Below are 16327 nucleotides of genomic sequence, written 5' to 3' on the forward strand. Positions count from 1 at the left end.
GAGATAGGAGCTCAGCCCCTTTCAATCAGGATTCCTAGAGGTAAGAAGTCTCTAGTGGCTGGCTGCTCTGCTTCTCTGATCTTTCAGCTTTCACCCTGATATCTGACTCCAGGTTTTTATTATTAAGACCAATTATAGTTCAAGCTACAGTGTTATTATTGGAAGGATACAGTTATGGGCTGAGATAGCTCTGTGATAAGAGTGTTTGCTTAGCACTCTAGCACCACATAAGTAATGAATAGAATGGGTGAGGTGAGCAAGATGGCTCAGTAGGGAAGGACATTTGCCGCCAAGCACAACAACCTGACTTCAGTACCCAAGCTCTAGACAGATAAATGAGAGAACCCTCCACATGTGCGCTGTGGTACATTCATGCCCTCCTACAATAAGTAAATGTAAATTTTGAAAAAGACCGAAGTTCAAAACCAGTAGAAAAAATGCACAAGATAAATGCAGTGCAGATTTGTAAATAAACATTATGGTTCTGCAAAGCCAACCAGCCATACTGTTGACAAACATCAGTAGAGTCATAGTGATGATGAAGGAGGCAGGCTGGTTCATCAGGGCAAAGGTACTTCATAAATCTGAGGGTGATTCTGAATAATTAGCCTGCCTCCATCTTAGGCTTAAAAGCCATCTTATAGTAAAGACAAGCTTGGTTCATTCCTGTTTATGATTAAACCTCTGTTTCTCAAGGATTGGGCTATGCCCACCTGTAACCTTAACTATAAATGGTTCTGTGCTGCATGTTCCAGGAATGGCAATCATGTCTTTGTTTCAAAAAGTTGTTTATAACCATCTTGCAACCCTACCTTTGTTACAAAAGGTTATGTGACTACCCGTGACTACCTTGCTTGGTCTACTTTGCAAGCATGTCCTTGTTTCAGGAGGGACTAACTTGTTATGCTTATGTTCTGCTCCTGTGACCCCACCTATTTTGCCCTCCAAATCCCCCATTTGAAAGCCCCGACTCCTGAGCTTTTAAAGGCCTTGTCTTTCTCATATTCCATACTGACCTCTCAAGCCCGCCGTAGGGGGAGGCAGCCCGTGTACTCAAATGAAAAAGCTTGTTTTAATTAATTGGTTGCTTGAATTCATGTGGCCGTGATGATTTGAGTTGGCAGTCTTTCTCTTTCCATCTTTGGGATTAGCTGTCCCTGTCTTTGTGAGGGAGAAGAGCAACAGGCATCCAAGGAAACCTAGTGGCCACCCACCTGAAACTTCTGACACTTTTACTCAGCTTTGCATCTCAAGAGCTTGAGAGGCTCCCTAGCATTTCATTATGTTCAGAGTGAGAATATTTAAAACACCTGTGCTAAAAATAACACCTGAAGCTGTCTGTGATGACATATGCTTGTGATCTAAGCATGCAGGAGGTAGAGGCAAAAGGATCAGGTGTTCTAGGTCATCCTCAGCTACATAAAAACTTTAAGGCCAGCCTGGGCTACGTAAAACCCCGACTCTTAAAAACAAAAACAAGAGGCAAAATGCTGCCTAGAGAAAAGAGCCAGAGAACAGAGCTGTGAAAGGCAGAAACTGGCAAGTGAAATAAACCAGGCAAGAAACCAGCACACTGACAATGGGAATGAATGTGAAAGCCAGATGGAGGAGGGGGTTCTTTGGTCTGAGGCAGGAGAATGAAGGCTCAGTGGTAAAGTTGCTTGCTGCCAAGCCTGACAACCTTTGAGTCCTGGGAGTCACGTGGTGAAAGCTGAGATTCCTCAAGCTGTCCTCTGATCTCCACACCTTTGTACTTGTCTACACACACACACACACACCAAATAAATAAATAAATAAATGTAATTAAAAAAATAACAATATACCACCTTTATCCCCTGATTGCAATGAAATGATCTCCATGCTTTGTTGGCGTTGGGAGATAGAACAGTAGTGACTGTGTACTGTTTCTTCCAGCAGAGAGATGATTCATATTCTGAGCTAGAAACGGCCTTAGGCAAGCCTTGGTAAGGAACCTTTAATGAACCAAAGCAGGTCAGGCTACAGCTGTACAGCATGCCATTCACCCTTTGTTTCAAGCCACAGCAGGAGCTAGGAACAGCAGCGTTCAGAACGAAACTGGGGAAGGGGAAACCAAAGCCCAGAGCCGCTAGCTCACAAGTAAAACAGTGTCCTACCCCCAACACACAACCAGAGAAACGAGCCAGAGAAGGGAGCTGGGAAAGGAGGGAACTGGCAAGTGAAATAAGCCAGGCAAGAACCCAGCACACTGACAAAGGGAAGGAAAGAGGAAGCCAAATGAAGGGCTTCTTTGGTCTGACGCAGGAAGGCAAATGAGTCTGGAAAAATATTCCATCTAATTTAGGCCAAACCTAAAAATGAGGGAGACAGGTTATAGAAAAGAACATTTGCATTTTTATTGAAATACAAATTAACAGTGGCAGAAAAACCAGGCATACAGCCAGTGTTAGTTCAAAAGATGTTCCTTAGAAACAAAATATTATTACATGAAGCATATGCAATTTACCAGGAAAAGGGCCACACAGATCTCAGGCAAATCAAAATTAGGTAGAAGGTACACCAGGGAGAGGGTGGCATTGTCTCTTTCCTACCCTCTGGCTATTCTGGAGGGGAGGTAACCTTTCCTTATCCTCTGTGTGCTGACATTGTTCTTTCGTTCCCATAGACAATCAATCTACGCATTAGGAAACAGCTTTAAAAAAAAGAAACAAAAAATTAATACCAGAATTTTCTGTGGTCGCAGAAACACAGCTCCCAACCCAAAGCGGAGAAAAGATAGTTTATCCTGGAGCCAAATACGAGTGACAGTGGCCCCGGAACACAGATTTAGGTTACCCCAAATTCCATGTTCCAACATGGAAGAGTCTCGTGAAGTTGTTATAGTAACAAAGCAAAGGAAGTCATCCATCAAGACACAATTCACGGGCGGTACGATGGCTCAGCAAATTAAGGTACTTGCCACCAAGCTTGACAACCCAAGTTTGACCCCTGTGACCCATAAAGAAAATGAGAACCCGCAAAGCTGTTCTCTGACCTCCACACGCATGATGGCACACTATGCTCACACACAATAAATAAATGAATGAGGAAATGAATAAATCCATTAAGTAGAGACATTCAAGAAGCAGGCTACAACCAAGTGGGGAAAGCTTTGCTAAGGTCTTAGATGTTATCTGATGACACTTTTAGCTTTTGGTTGGTGGAAACCACTGGTTTACCGAAGGGAAACTGAGGCCCAGTTGGTACATTGCAAGTGACCTACCCAGTAGCCACAAAGCTTTCAGCCAGCGACAAAGAAGGCCAGTGAATGGCTGTTAAGAGGACTGAAGGTGGCCCAAGGTCATTTGCCTCTGGACTTGTAACAGCGCGAACTCCCCCAAGTCACTACAGCTCTTAAGAGTCAGCTTTGCTGAAGGTTCAGTTTGCAGGGTAGCTTCTTTCTGGAGAGTTTTGTTCACACTTCCTTTGCTTCCCCGCAAAGTAAGACAATAAAATGTATTCTTGGCTGCATTGACTTACGTTATCAAGGGAACACCCAATTTACTGGTGTAAAGTCTCTCCAAAATACGTTGATTAAAAGGAGCATGATGCAGACCAGTACATCTAGCACACTACCTGGCATGTATAGTAGAAGTAGAAAAGCTGTGTTCATTTCATCAGCCTAAATCTTGGATAAAAGCAACCAAAACTAGAATATTGGTTGTCATGGTGAGAATTTTCATCATCTACATTTTTGTAGGACTTAGGTGGTTTGGTTTGGTTTGGTTTGGTTTGGTTTTTGAGATAGGGTCTCTCAGTATATTCCGAGCTGTCCTAGAAACCACTATGCAGACCAACCAGGCTGGCCTTGAACTCACAGAGATCCTCCTGCCTGCATCTACTGAGTGCTGGGATTAAAGGCCTGTGCCACTGTGTCCAGCTAGTGCTTAGTTTTTTGACTATGGGATTATACCACCCATTGCAAGGTTTTAAAATTAGATTTACTGATTTTATGTGTGTGTGTGTGTGTGTGTGTGTGTGTGTGTGTGTGATGCTGGGCCCTGAAGCTAGGCACACACAAACCAAGTGCTCTACCACTAAGCTGTCTTCACAGCCTCTAACAGCTAACACAAAAAAAAACCCTGCAACCCAAGAAAAGGTTAAATATCTAATATTAACAATTTTTCTATGCTAGAGTTCACTTTAGGTGAACATAGTTTCACCATCAAAAAGCCTTTTGCGGTCATCTTTTAGGTTAGTACACATATATGTCATGATGTGTCTTTCTCATTTGCTCCTCCTTTTGTACTGTCCTGCCCCCATTTCAAGCCTTTTTAAAAGCTGTAGCTCAACACAGTGAGTTGAGTCCCAGTCTGCTTAGGGCTACAAGACTCTACTGCAAAAATTACCATTTGAGAAAAATAGCACTTTTTGCTTCATTTTAGGCAGACAAAATAATCGGTGCAATTGTTAGCTGTAGGTCTTTAGTTTATTGGACTTCAATGGCCATCTATTTAGACTAGAAAATGCAGTTTTTATACCTCAGCCTAGAGTAGGGGCCTGAACGTCTTCCTTTTCCTACTTTACCTCTTACCTTTCTGTTCATTTCTTCAGCTTAGCCATTTTGTTTTAAATAATAAAACATTCCCAAATGTGTTTAAGTAGTGCTTTCGGGGATATCTTCAGCACCTGTCTTTCTTAACTCAAGTCTCAGGAATACATTTCCACACCCTCTTCCCCCACTCCCAAGTTAGTTCTCCTTTGAATTCCTGAAGCAGATCTGATCATTAGCTCTTACAGTATGCTGCTTTCCACATATTATTGTATTCCTTATTTTCCTTAAAAAAAATTATTGGGGTGTCCTCAAAGTTTAGTGGAAAAAGATGATTCTGAATCATGATAATATAGAGTTAAAAAAGATTAGTAAGGTGTAGCAGGAATCTTAGAGAGTCTCGCCCGATCCTCAGCTGGTCTTGTTTCCTCAGACTGGAGGCCTCTGAGTCCTCATCCAGAATGGGTCTCAGCTGAATTGCTGCTAGAAGCCTGAAAGCTTAACCAGCCGAATGCTTCTAGTTTCTGGTCCTCACACCTTATATACCTTTTTGCTTTCTACCACCACTCCCTGGGATTAAAGGCTCGGATTTCTGGGATTAAAGGCGTGTGTCACCATGCCTGGCCATTTCCAATGTGGCCTTGAACTCACAGAGACCCAGAGGGATTTCTACCTCTGGAGTGCTAGGATTAAAGGTGTAAGTGCCACCATTTTCTAGCCTTTGTATCTAGTGGCTGTTCTGTCTCTGACCCCAGAGAAGTTTATTAGGGTGCACAATATTTTGGGGAACACAATACCACCACAGTAAGGGGTTGGGGACTTAGCTCAATGGTAGAGCGCTTGCCTAGCAAGTGCAAGGCCCTGGGTTCGATCCTCAGCTCAAAAAAAAAAAAAAAAAGATTAGTAAAAAGTCATTGACAAACAAAAGGCATGACTACTTTAGCCTTGCTGTTTATTTTTTATATACATTTTCTGTATCCCACCCACTTCCTCTTATACTAGCTTATGTTATGACTGTTTAGGACAATGAACCACACATAGTAAGTACATAAGTATTTGTTGATGATAAAGCTGGCCATGGTAGAATCAAGGAAAAAATACAATTTGAATGTAAGTTTTGATACCTTCCATGAAACCAAGGAAACCCAGTCCATTTACAGGCACCCTGCAGGCCTCTCAACAAGAGTGGACTCATTAGTTTTTCCCAGAAATTCTTTTGATTAGGGCATCCTTCCAGATCTAGTTCCCTTGATTTTGAGCCATTCTCTTGTCTCCTAAGATTTGTTCAGTTTTGGATGACAAGGTAGTGCAGTTTCCTTAATGTGTTGTTAGCAAGGTGAAAGCAAGGTGATGATAGATTGGTAGGTAGGTAGGTAGATGGATGGATGGACAGACAGATATGACTTACAGGTTATGGTCCAGCTTATCCAACATTGGCTGACTATGAACAGAAAGTCCAAGAATCCAGTAGTTTCTCAGTCCATGAGGTTGGATGTTTCATCTGGTTTTCAGTATATGCTGGAATCCTGAAGTAGGATGTAAGGCCAGTGAAGGACTGGACTTGCTAGCAGGGAGAGAGCAAGCGGGCAAAGAGCAAGTGCCTCCTTCTTCCATGTCCTTATAAAGGCTTCCCGCAGGAGTGGTCCAGATTAGATATGGATTAAAGGTGTATCTTCCCAACTCAGGATCTGAATTAAAGGTGTGACTTCCTACCTCAAAGGTCCAGACTAGAAGTTGATTTTTTCATTTCAATTAAGCAAAAATCCCTCACAGGTGTGTCCTCTATTGGGGGTTTTAATTAATTCCAGATGTAGTCAAGTTGACAACCAAAAAGAGCCATCACACGGTGCTTAAAGAGAAACTGAGTGTGAGTCAACTTTACAGGCTTGACTGGGGTTGCAAAGAACCTGGCCAGCAGTGTGAAAAATAGCAAAAGGTATTTGTTGCTGCATCGCCAGGATGGAGTGGAAACTAATGACTGAAAAATTAGAGCAGGGGATAAAAAGAATGCATAAGAAAGTGGCAGCTGAGGCACAGACGTGAAGCTGTGGGATGCAGATACTCACGAAAGTGACCGGAGCAAAGCAGAAACGAAGGAGGAAGACCAGTCTAAAAGTAGTTTGCCGGGCGGTGGTGGCGCACGCCTTTAATCCCAGCACTCGGGAGGCAGAGGCAGGCGGATCTCTGTGAGTTCGAGGCCAGCCTGGACTATCAAGTGAGTTCCAGGAAAGGTGCAAAGCTACACAGAGAAACCCTGTCTCGAAAAACAAAAACAAAAACAATAAAAGAAGTGGTCGCTCACCCCGCCCCTTACGCCACCATTCTTTCACCTTCATCCTTTGCTACCCACCTACCACCTCCTCTCCATCCTTAGCTACTTCTGAAAACCAGAGACTCATACAAGACTAGGGGTCCCAAAGCTTTTCAAGCCTGTCTTGGCCTATGCCCCAGCTTGGTACCCAATTACACACAAAAAGAAAGTGTTTGATCTCTTTATTCTTAAAACGTTGTGGTACTAAATAAAATCCAGGAGGTATTGGGTTGGTCTTTGGTCTCTAGTGCTTTAGGGGAAGCAGACTGAACCCAGAGGAACATGTGTATGATCTCCGGATCTAGAAGGTACTGTTTGAAGGCATATATCCCAAGTGTGGTGGGGCATGAGCGTCAGCTCTTCCAGGAGTGAGAGTTAAGCTGTTTTGAGAAGGCAACTGGGCAAGAGGGACAGACATCAGAATGGTGTAAGGACACGGGGAAGGCGAAGAGCAGGGATCCTCCTCTTCCCTTTCTGCTACGATCTAAGAGCAGAGACTAGTGGCCCCATCGAGGGAGCCGAGTAGACAGCTACTTGGACCCCAACAGGGAAGCAGCAGAGCACTCCGAGGCCAATCAGCTGGCAGTGTGCTCCTGGAGTGGGATGCTCTCCATAAGGATGGTGACAAACTGTTCCAATTTCTGTGCAGCTGCTTTCCCAGCCTCTAAGACTTCCTTGTGATTGGCCTTCTCCAAGTTGGCATAATCCATGACGACCTTGTTAGTGATGAGTGAGAAACCAAACACACGAAGCCCACAATGTCGCGCAACGATAACTTCTGGGACCGTGCTCATGCCTGATGGGGAGAAAGAGTAGATGGCCCTCATGTGACTTTCCTCACCCTCCACTCTTATAAGTTCATCAAATCTCAGAAAGCATTGGAAGCAACTAAGTTTGTGTTGAGCATATGTTGTCTGACATCTCTTCAGATAGCCTTACTAGTTTTTTTGCACACTTCACCAATACAATCTGTTTCTGTTGTTTGTAGCAAATGATGATATGAGGCCAACTCCCAGCCACGGGCACTAATATTCTGAAACAGTGTGGAAGCTCAAGCCTGTAGTCACCACTTTTCTAGTGATCTGATTCATCCTTCCCCAGATCCATACCCTCTTCCTCCCCTTCGCTATCCTACCAGATCCTTCCCTCACACCTCCAGCCAAATCCCCCTTCTCACCAACAGCATCTGCTCCCAGCATCCTTAGCAGGCGACTCTCCGCCACAGTCTCGAAGTTGGGACCTGCCAGCATCACGTAGGTGCCTTCCTGTAAGTCTCGCTGCTCCCCCATTTGCTTCCAGGCACTCAAGGCCTTCTGCCTCATATGCCGGTCATACGCATCAGACATGGCCGGGAAGCGAACTCCAAACCTGGAGCACAGACTGGGTTATCTCAGATAAACGGCACCAAGCAAACTTTCTTTCCCAACTCTTGGACCAAACCCCGACCCTCTGCATCCAGAGCAAAGGGTTAAGATGCGCACCTCTCATCATTGGGGCCTCGGAGAGGGTTTTGACCAGAGAAACCAGGTAGGTTGATGTGATCTCGGATCAGCATGATATCTCCAACTTCAAAATTGGGGTTGAGCCCTCCAGCTGCGTTGGTGACTATCAAAGTGTCCACACCCAGAAGATGGAAAACCCTCACCGGGAATGTCACCTTAGATGCAAAAGATCAGAAGAGATTTTTCAAAACCTCACGAGCCTACCCACAAAGGCATGCATAATACACACCAGAAAACAAGAAATCAAAAATTCACCTAGCCCAATAGTTAGATAATAAAGTAGGACAGCCCTCCCATCTTCCTCCAAGTCCAACCAAGCTTGTGCCCCATGTACCTTTGACAGTGAGTATCCTTCATACATATGGAACCTGCCCTGCATCATCACACAGGCTCTGCCATTCAGGAATCCAAACACCAGTCGGCCAGCGTGACCTTGCACTGCACACGGAAAAGGAAAAGGAAAGTGATTATACCAGGTGCGGTGGCACACGCTTTTTACCCAGCACTCAGGAGGCAGCAGCCGGCAGATCCCTGCCAGTTCAAGGCCAGCCAGGGATGCACAGTGAGACCCTGCCTGCCTCAAAAAGAAAAATGATCATTCTTTCCTGTAACACACACACACACTGGCATTTACTAGAAGCCACTCACTGTGTTCAACATGTGGTGATACAATTAAACAAGAGACAGCAGAAGTCTGGTGACCAGATCACCATAATCATACAAATGTAACTTGAGGTTAGAGATGTGGGTAAGAATATCTGATGTGAACATATAACACAATTACAAAAAGAATTTCAAAAGACCTTTGCAAAGATGGAGAAACTCAGATTGTTATTTGCTTGGTTTGTTTGTTTGTTTGTTTGTTTTATTTACATCCTGGCCAGAGTTTCCCCTCCCTCCTCTCCTCTCACTTCCTTCCCCCCAACCCCCTTTGTTCCCACCTCCTAATCCACTCTTCCATGAGTATCAACATACATGGCATATCAAAGAGAAACTCTTCTTGTAGAGCAAATGGGAGTACAAACCAAGGTTAGAAATAGTGGACTCAGTAATTACAAGCCGCTTCCAAGATTTTCCAAATTCTTAAAATGTGTCTGATAGTTAACTCTAACTAAACTGTATACCTCCTTATTCCAGCTAGGGAGCTCCTGGTAATATGCTGGCATCCTAAAGATGAACGAGGAAGAAGAGCTCATTTGAGACCATACAACTTGTTCTTTTTGACCCATATAACAGTCCTGGGGGAAACAATACCCATACTGGGGTATGTAGGGCATGGGAGCACAAAGATTAACCATTATTACCATCCCCATTTTCTAACAGTGTCCTCTAATGGATGGCCACCCTATACTCACTCCTTTAAAAAATGGATCTGTCAGGAAGAGGGACTAGAATCACGAATCATTAAAAAAATACTAGTAACAGAACAAAGTTGACATAGCTGTAAAATTCCCCCCAATAAAAAGTCAGTTGATAAACTTCAAATTAACTTGCTTATCACTTAGTACAGGGCTCTCCTCCCTGAAGGAAGGAGAGGCAGGAGGGGCCAGTGCCACTACTATCTCCCTTTGCCCTTCTCTCTGTAATGTTACCTTTCCTACCCCTTGCTCCCACACTTCCCTACTCTGGTCTTCCAGACTGACCCCACAGGGCTTTTATTTACTTATATATTTATTTATTTATTTATTTATTTTGGTTTTTCGAGACAGGGTTTCTCTGTGTAGCTTTGGCGCCTTTCCTGGAACTCACTCTGTAGCCCAGGCTGGCCTCGAACTCACAGAGATCTACTTGCCTCTCCCAAAGGGCTTTTAAGTATTTATTGAAAGTTTCAACTCCCTTAGGAAAGAGGAAAATAGATAAGAAAATATATAAATAGTAAGTAAACCAAACTTAGTTATTTAAAGCAAAAGGGAATAATAATAATAAAAAAAAACTAAAACAAAGTACTCTTGTGCTTTACTTGCTCTGTCTCACCTTGCCTTTCTAATCTAACCAGTGTTTCCATGCTGCTGTCCCAGAGCTCCCTGGAAATTTCAGAGCTCCACAGTACACGGGGCATATGGGTCCCTTTCCAAAGACCGCTGTACACCAAGTGTTCTCCTAGCTTAATCTCTGTGATCACAGTGCTTATTGTTGTCATGTATGTCTAGGCTGCAGCGGGGATGGAGATGAAGGAGGGCAGGAAGACAATGGAAACAGGTCTTTGTCCTGGGGCTACAGATAGTGCTTCTTCCACTGAAGCCACAGAATAGATAGCAGAAATAAGAGAGAGAGACAGACAGACAGACAGAGACTGAGAGAGTGACAGAGTGTGTTATAGTGTGAAGACCAGTGGGAGCAGTTCTTTCAGTACACGGGCCTTGGGGACTGAACATCATGTTTGGGGATAGGTAACTTTCCCTGCTGAGCCACCTCACCAACAAACCACACAACACACGACAGAATTTCACCACCCCAACACACACGGTGAAAAGAGGGTCATTTCTTCCTAAGCCCATTCTGACTCCATGGTGTCTGTTTCCCTGTCTTATACTTGTCTTTGGTCAAATGATAGGGCAGAAGTGGGAACATCTCCTTGATTAGAGTCCACATAAGCCCAGTATGGTGGTTTGAATAAGAATGGCCCCCACAGGTGCATATACCTGAATGCTTAGTCACCAGCCAGTGGCACTATTTGAAAGTATTAGAAGAATTAGGAGGTGTGGCCTTGTTGGAGAAGTGTGTCACCGAGGGAGGGCTTTGAGGTGTCAAAAGTCCATGGCAAGCCCAGTCTCTTTCTTGGCCTTAGGATGTGGCTGTCAGCTACAGCTCTAGAACCATACATGCCGCCATGCTCCACGACATGATGATCACGGCCTAACCCTCTGACACTGAAAGAGAGCCCCTAATTAAATGCTCTCTTTCATTAGGGTTGCCTTGGTCATGGTGTCTCTTCACAGCAACAGTGACTAGGACACCCATCAACATCAACAGTCCCAGCCAATACCTGTGCTTTTGGGAAAGTTGGGTATCTCACTGTAGTCAAAGATCTGGGCCTCAGTTAATTTCGCAGTCAGACCTCCTAACCCAGAACCACAGATCACGGCCACTTGAGGTCGATGTGTGGTGTGAGACCGAAGCCACTCGGCGGTTCTCTGATAATCTTCGTACGTGAATCTAGGGGGAGGGGGGGAGAAACAAAGTGAATTCACCTTCTATTTCAAGTACACAGGAAAATGACTATTCCCACAGAAAACCTGGCAGGGACTCTAAGGCATCAGGGGACAGAGACGATAGGCCAGAGGGAGCCCACCCTGTTTATTCAACCACTTCTCCGTCTCTCTTTTGAACCAGGCCCACTAAAAGTCTGGCATGAAACGCAGCTCATTCCAGAGCATGGTAGCTAATGAAGCCTGTTTCCATGAAGGGCTCCATCCACCTCAAGCGCCCTGCCACTAAGCTGCACCCCAGCACAGGAGGCCCGTACCTCTCCTTGTGGCAGCCACAGAACCCAGGGTTTCAGAGCCATGCTGCAGGAATCAAATCAAGGAGGGGACTCAGAATGAACTAAGGCCCTCCTGAAGAGGACAAGTGTCTTGCCTTTTGTTATTACCCTTTTTGTTTGTTTGTTTGAGACAGGGTCTCCCCACATTGCCTAAAGTAATCCCCAACCCCTGGGCTCAAGGGATTCTCCCCTCAGCCCACTAGAGTAGCTATGGGTAAAAACTTTTTAAATTTAATTTTTAATTGAAAAATTTAATTTAGTTGATGTGTGTGTGTGCGCGCGCGTGCGTGCGATGTGTACAAAGCATGCGCGTGTGTGTGTGTGTCAGTCAAAGCATAACTTGGGAATTAGTTCTCTCCTTCCACCACGTAGGTCCCAAAGATGGAAGCTGGATTGGGCTTTGCAGGGAATAAATACCTTTACCTTTGGAGTCATGTCACCAGCCCTGAATTTTTTTTTTACTTTTATTATTTATTAATAAGAACACTCCTGGTAGAAGTTTATATGAGAGCCTTAGTTCCTCTGGACATATTTCTTTGATTCCTGGGTACAAATGGAATCTCTGTCATATGGAATTAACAAAGATAGCCGGGCCTGGTGGTGCACACCTTTAATCCCAGGATTGGGGTGGCAGAGGTAGGTAGATCTCTGTGAGTTCAAGGCCAATCTGGTTTACATAGTGAGTTCCAGGCCACTCAGGGCTACATAGATATATTTCAAAATCAAAGACTATAATATATAATATATATATATATATATATATATATATATATATATAAATATAATCTCAGAAACTAAACTTTTTGTCTGTTTGTTTATTTTTGGTAGAGTTTGTTGTTGTTTTGAGACAGGGTCTCCTGTAACTTAGGCCAGCCTCAAACTCAGTATGTAGCCCAGGCTGCCCTTGAGCTCCTGACCCTTCTGTCTCTACCTTGGAGTACTGGGATGACACTGTGAACTATGAGTCACACGGTTGCAAAATAAAACAAGAACCAGGCTTATTTCACAGCATTGGTTATAAAATAAATACTAAACCAGTACTGGCTGCATGGATTCTCAGCAGACACGTGTTGAAAACAGAAGTTTCTGGGCCCATCCCTTCAGATTAAAAACTCAACAAGAAGCCAGGAGTAGTATCCCAGGACCCAGGAGGCATAGGCAAGTGGATCTCTGTGAGTTCCAGGTGAGCCTGGTTCACAAATGAGTTCTAGCACAGTCAGAACTGGTATACAGAGAAACCCTGTCTCAAGAAATCAGTGTTAGGAAAAAAAAAAAAAAAAAAAAAAAAACAAAAAAAACTCAACCCAGAACCTCCTCACAGTCCCAAGTCCAACTCCATCACAACCAGCTGCAAAGATCAAAGACTGATCTTGGGAGTGGAAGAACTGTGGTGTACACGGATTGAACACAACCAAAAAAGCCTCAACAAGAAATTCTTTGCTAGTCGGGCGGTGTGGCCCACCCCTTTAATCCCAGCACTTGGGAGGCAGAGGCAGGAGGATCTCTGTGAGTTCCAGGCCAGCCTGGTCTACAGAGCGAGATCCAGGACAGGCTCCAAAGCTACACAGAGAAACCCTGTCTCGGAAAACCAAAAAAAAAAAAAATTTTTTTTTTTTTTCTTCCAGCAAGAAAGTCTTAAGTCCCAGCTACATGGCAGATCCAGACATTAGTTAACTGAGCCCAGCCTGGAAGTATAGCAAGACCTTGTCACACACACAGTCACAGGAGTATATTACAGGAAACGCACAGGACTACAACACAACAGGCTGCCCTCAGTGAAACAGCTAGGTAGGGCGAGGACGAATAGAGCCACAGGGTGACAGAAAGAAGCAAGAAACCAATGAAACAGCATTCCAAAGGGCAACCGGCCATGTCCAGCCACAGTCAGTCCCTGAGGACACCCCGGACCTGTGGTCATTCCAAAGCTACTGTGATCCCTACAGCTCTGCTGGTGAATTAATCTGGGAATTCCCGACGCAAAGCGGAAGAGATCTTTTTTTTAAGTGGACAGGAAGGAGTTGGTGTCTTCTGAGCAGATCAATAAATACAGAAAAACCAAAATAAATAAATACAGATTTCCCAGCCTTAAGGAGACTCCATTTCCAACTTGTTAATGCGACCTCTAGTTTGGAAGGAAGAGAGGGGCTGTCTTGGAAAGAGAGCAATTTTCCTTCCAAAGGAGGAACTGCGCGGTATAGCGCAACCGAATTATCTCCTGGGTTACCTGGACCCCTAGAATAGAAACTTGTGTTAGGAAGTAGGCAGGGCTCGTACCTGCTTTTCCACAAACATCCCAGAGCACCACAGAGGCACAACAGTTCCTGAAAGGAGTCGCCTACCCTGCGCTAACCTGTTCCTTCCTGCTCGGGGGCGCCCCCACAGCTGGATTCGCGCGCTAGCCGCCCCACGGTTCCGGAGCCCTGAGTCTGCCACCGGGCTCTGTGCCAGGCCTCTCTGCATCCCCAGCAGACTGGCTCCTTCTCCGGGCCCGGATTCTAAGTTCCCGGGTCTCGGCCACAGCCCATCCCCCTCGGCAGAACGTCCGAGTCCCCGGGCCTGACACTTACTCGTTCTCCATAGTGTCACCGACCGCCGCGCCGAAATCCTGCCCTTTCCGCTCCGCGGGCGACACCGCCTGAGTCTGGTCAACACTATTAGTGCACCGTTCTCTGAGCCCGGCTTTATACTCCCAGGCCGAGGCGCCAGCCAATGGCAGCGGCCTCGTCTCCATGGTGACACACCCTCATCCAGAGGTGTGGCAGGAAACCTCGCCAGAGTTCTTTTCAAAGGGACCCTCTCCGAGTCGAGGGCATCCAGCATGTCGTCCCCGCACACATTCATGAGTCTCCCAGCCAGGAAGGAGGCCCGTGTGGGAAGAAGACCAGAAGCAGGGTGGGGAGCCCCGAAACCGCCTGTCAGCAACTCCGTTCTCCGCTGTGTTATTGTGCAAGAATGTGAAAAGCGAAAAATATGCAAGCCGTGGATTGTGCAATCCTAGAATAAAATGAAGCAAAACGACGTCTGAGTTACTTTCCGGAATAGGGAAATAGGGCCACGCGGGTAACAGTGCTGACTTGGTGCCTACGGGATATGGGGAAACACACAGAGGCCCAGATCGATGTGAATTGTAGAATGCTTCTCTCCTAGGCACAGACAGGATGGTGACAGGTTGAATGGAGCAGCTCTGCTAACCCTGAGAACACTGTCAAGAAGAAAAATTCACGTAACAGAATTATATACACACACCCCACACAGCCCAGAACTAAACAGTACAACGCCATGGTAAGCATTTGGTATTCCTTCTCCTTAACCAAACCTTACTCCAGAGCCCGTGCTTAGATCTTGAAATCCCTTATCTGCCCCTCTCCTGGGAGCTTATCTCTCCTGCTTGCTGTTTAACCACAACTCAAGCCACTGTTTTCCAATCCTATTTCGCTCATTCACTTAACAGTATTTATTGAGCCTTAACTGCGCACCGGTTTTAGTGGAATAAGAGAATAAAAACAATAGCTGGAAAGCTGGGTGAGGTGCCACACACCTATAATCCCAGCGCTCAGGGCAGAAGCCGGGGATCTTTGTGAGTTCCCAGCCAGCCTGGGCCGCCCGTAGTGAGACCCTGTCTCAATAGTAGTAGCAGAAGTAGCAGCAGCGGAAGCAGCTGAGTGTGGCTCACTTCTTTAATCCCAGCATTGGGAAAGGCTGATGCAGGAGAATTGAACCAATTGAGACCAGCCTGGGCCAGCCTGTGCTGTCGAGTGGAGGGGGTGGGGGAGAGTGGTGCAGGAGGGGAGGAGAACAAAGAAAGAGAAAAAAGAAAACTAGTTCGGGGGGGGGGGGGGAATCTATGTTTGATTGCTCTTTTCAATTTTTAATTGGTTTACATTAATATCATCATTATTGGGCTTTTTTAAACATTAGGGCCAGGTGTGGTGGGGCACGCCTTTAATTCCAGTACTCAGGAGGCAGAGGAAGGTGGATGATCTCTGTGAGTTAGAAGCCAGCCTAGTCTCAGTGTGAGTTCCAGGACAGTCAAGACTGTAACACAGAGAAACCCTGGTGGGGAGGCGGGAGAGGGTAAGGGAGAGTGCTTTCCCAGCATGCATGAGGTCCTGGATTCCATTTTCAATACTGCTATGTGTGAGTGTGTAAGTGGATCCAGAATGTTGGCACTGGCTGTGTTCCAGTTACTGGGAAGACTGAGGCAAAAGAATCATGTGAGCCCAAAAGTTCGAGGCCAGCTTGGGCAACATAGGGAGAGTCAATCTCAAATAAATAAATAAATAATATAAATTAAAAATACATAAATAAAATATATAGATATTTAAAGTTACCAGGTGGTACCTGCAGGGCACAGAGTTTGGGAACCATGGTCTCAGTCACTTAGATGTAACTTCATTCCTGAGTTTATACAATATAAACGAGTAGACTCTGTAACCAAACTACCTATGTATAAGTTCATTCTCTACGCTTTGTCTACCAATTATGTCATGCCTCCCCAATAAAATTTCTGTGCCTAAACT

At 45.2% G+C, this 16327-nt stretch overlaps 1 protein-coding gene across 1 annotated transcript; it reads right to left on the reverse strand.

The window, feature by feature from the left end:
* Positions 1–6988: 6988 nt before the first annotated feature.
* On the reverse strand, positions 6989–14757 carry Pnp (purine nucleoside phosphorylase). The gene is made up of 6 exons (XM_059273700.1): positions 14375–14757; positions 11310–11479; positions 8658–8761; positions 8303–8478; positions 7999–8189; positions 6989–7617 (listed from the first exon to the last, which is right to left on the reverse strand). The coding sequence occupies exons 1-6, from the start codon at positions 14536–14538 to the stop codon at positions 7397–7399; spliced, it is 1026 nt and encodes a 341-aa protein (XP_059129683.1). The 5' UTR covers positions 14539–14757; the 3' UTR covers positions 6989–7396.
* Positions 14758–16327: the final 1570 nt, after the last annotated feature.

Source organism: Peromyscus eremicus, chromosome 9, assembly GCF_949786415.1.
Source record: "Peromyscus eremicus chromosome 9, PerEre_H2_v1, whole genome shotgun sequence".
Taxonomy (NCBI): Eukaryota; Metazoa; Chordata; class Mammalia; order Rodentia; family Cricetidae; genus Peromyscus; species Peromyscus eremicus.

Excerpts from the sequence above, each read along its gene's own strand:
- Pnp (XM_059273700.1), bottom strand. The coding sequence starts at position 14,538 with ATGGAGACGAGGCCGCTGCCATTGGCTGGCGCCTCGGCCTGGGAGTAT. Across the intron at positions 11,480-14,374 it reads GGTGACACTATGGAGAACGA|ATTCACGTACGAAGATTATC; the intron begins GTAAGTGTCAGG and ends CCCTCCCCCTAG. Across the intron at positions 8,762-11,309 it reads CAACTTTCCCAAAAGCACAG|TGCAAGGTCACGCTGGCCGA; the intron begins GTATTGGCTGGG and ends TTCCGTGTGCAG.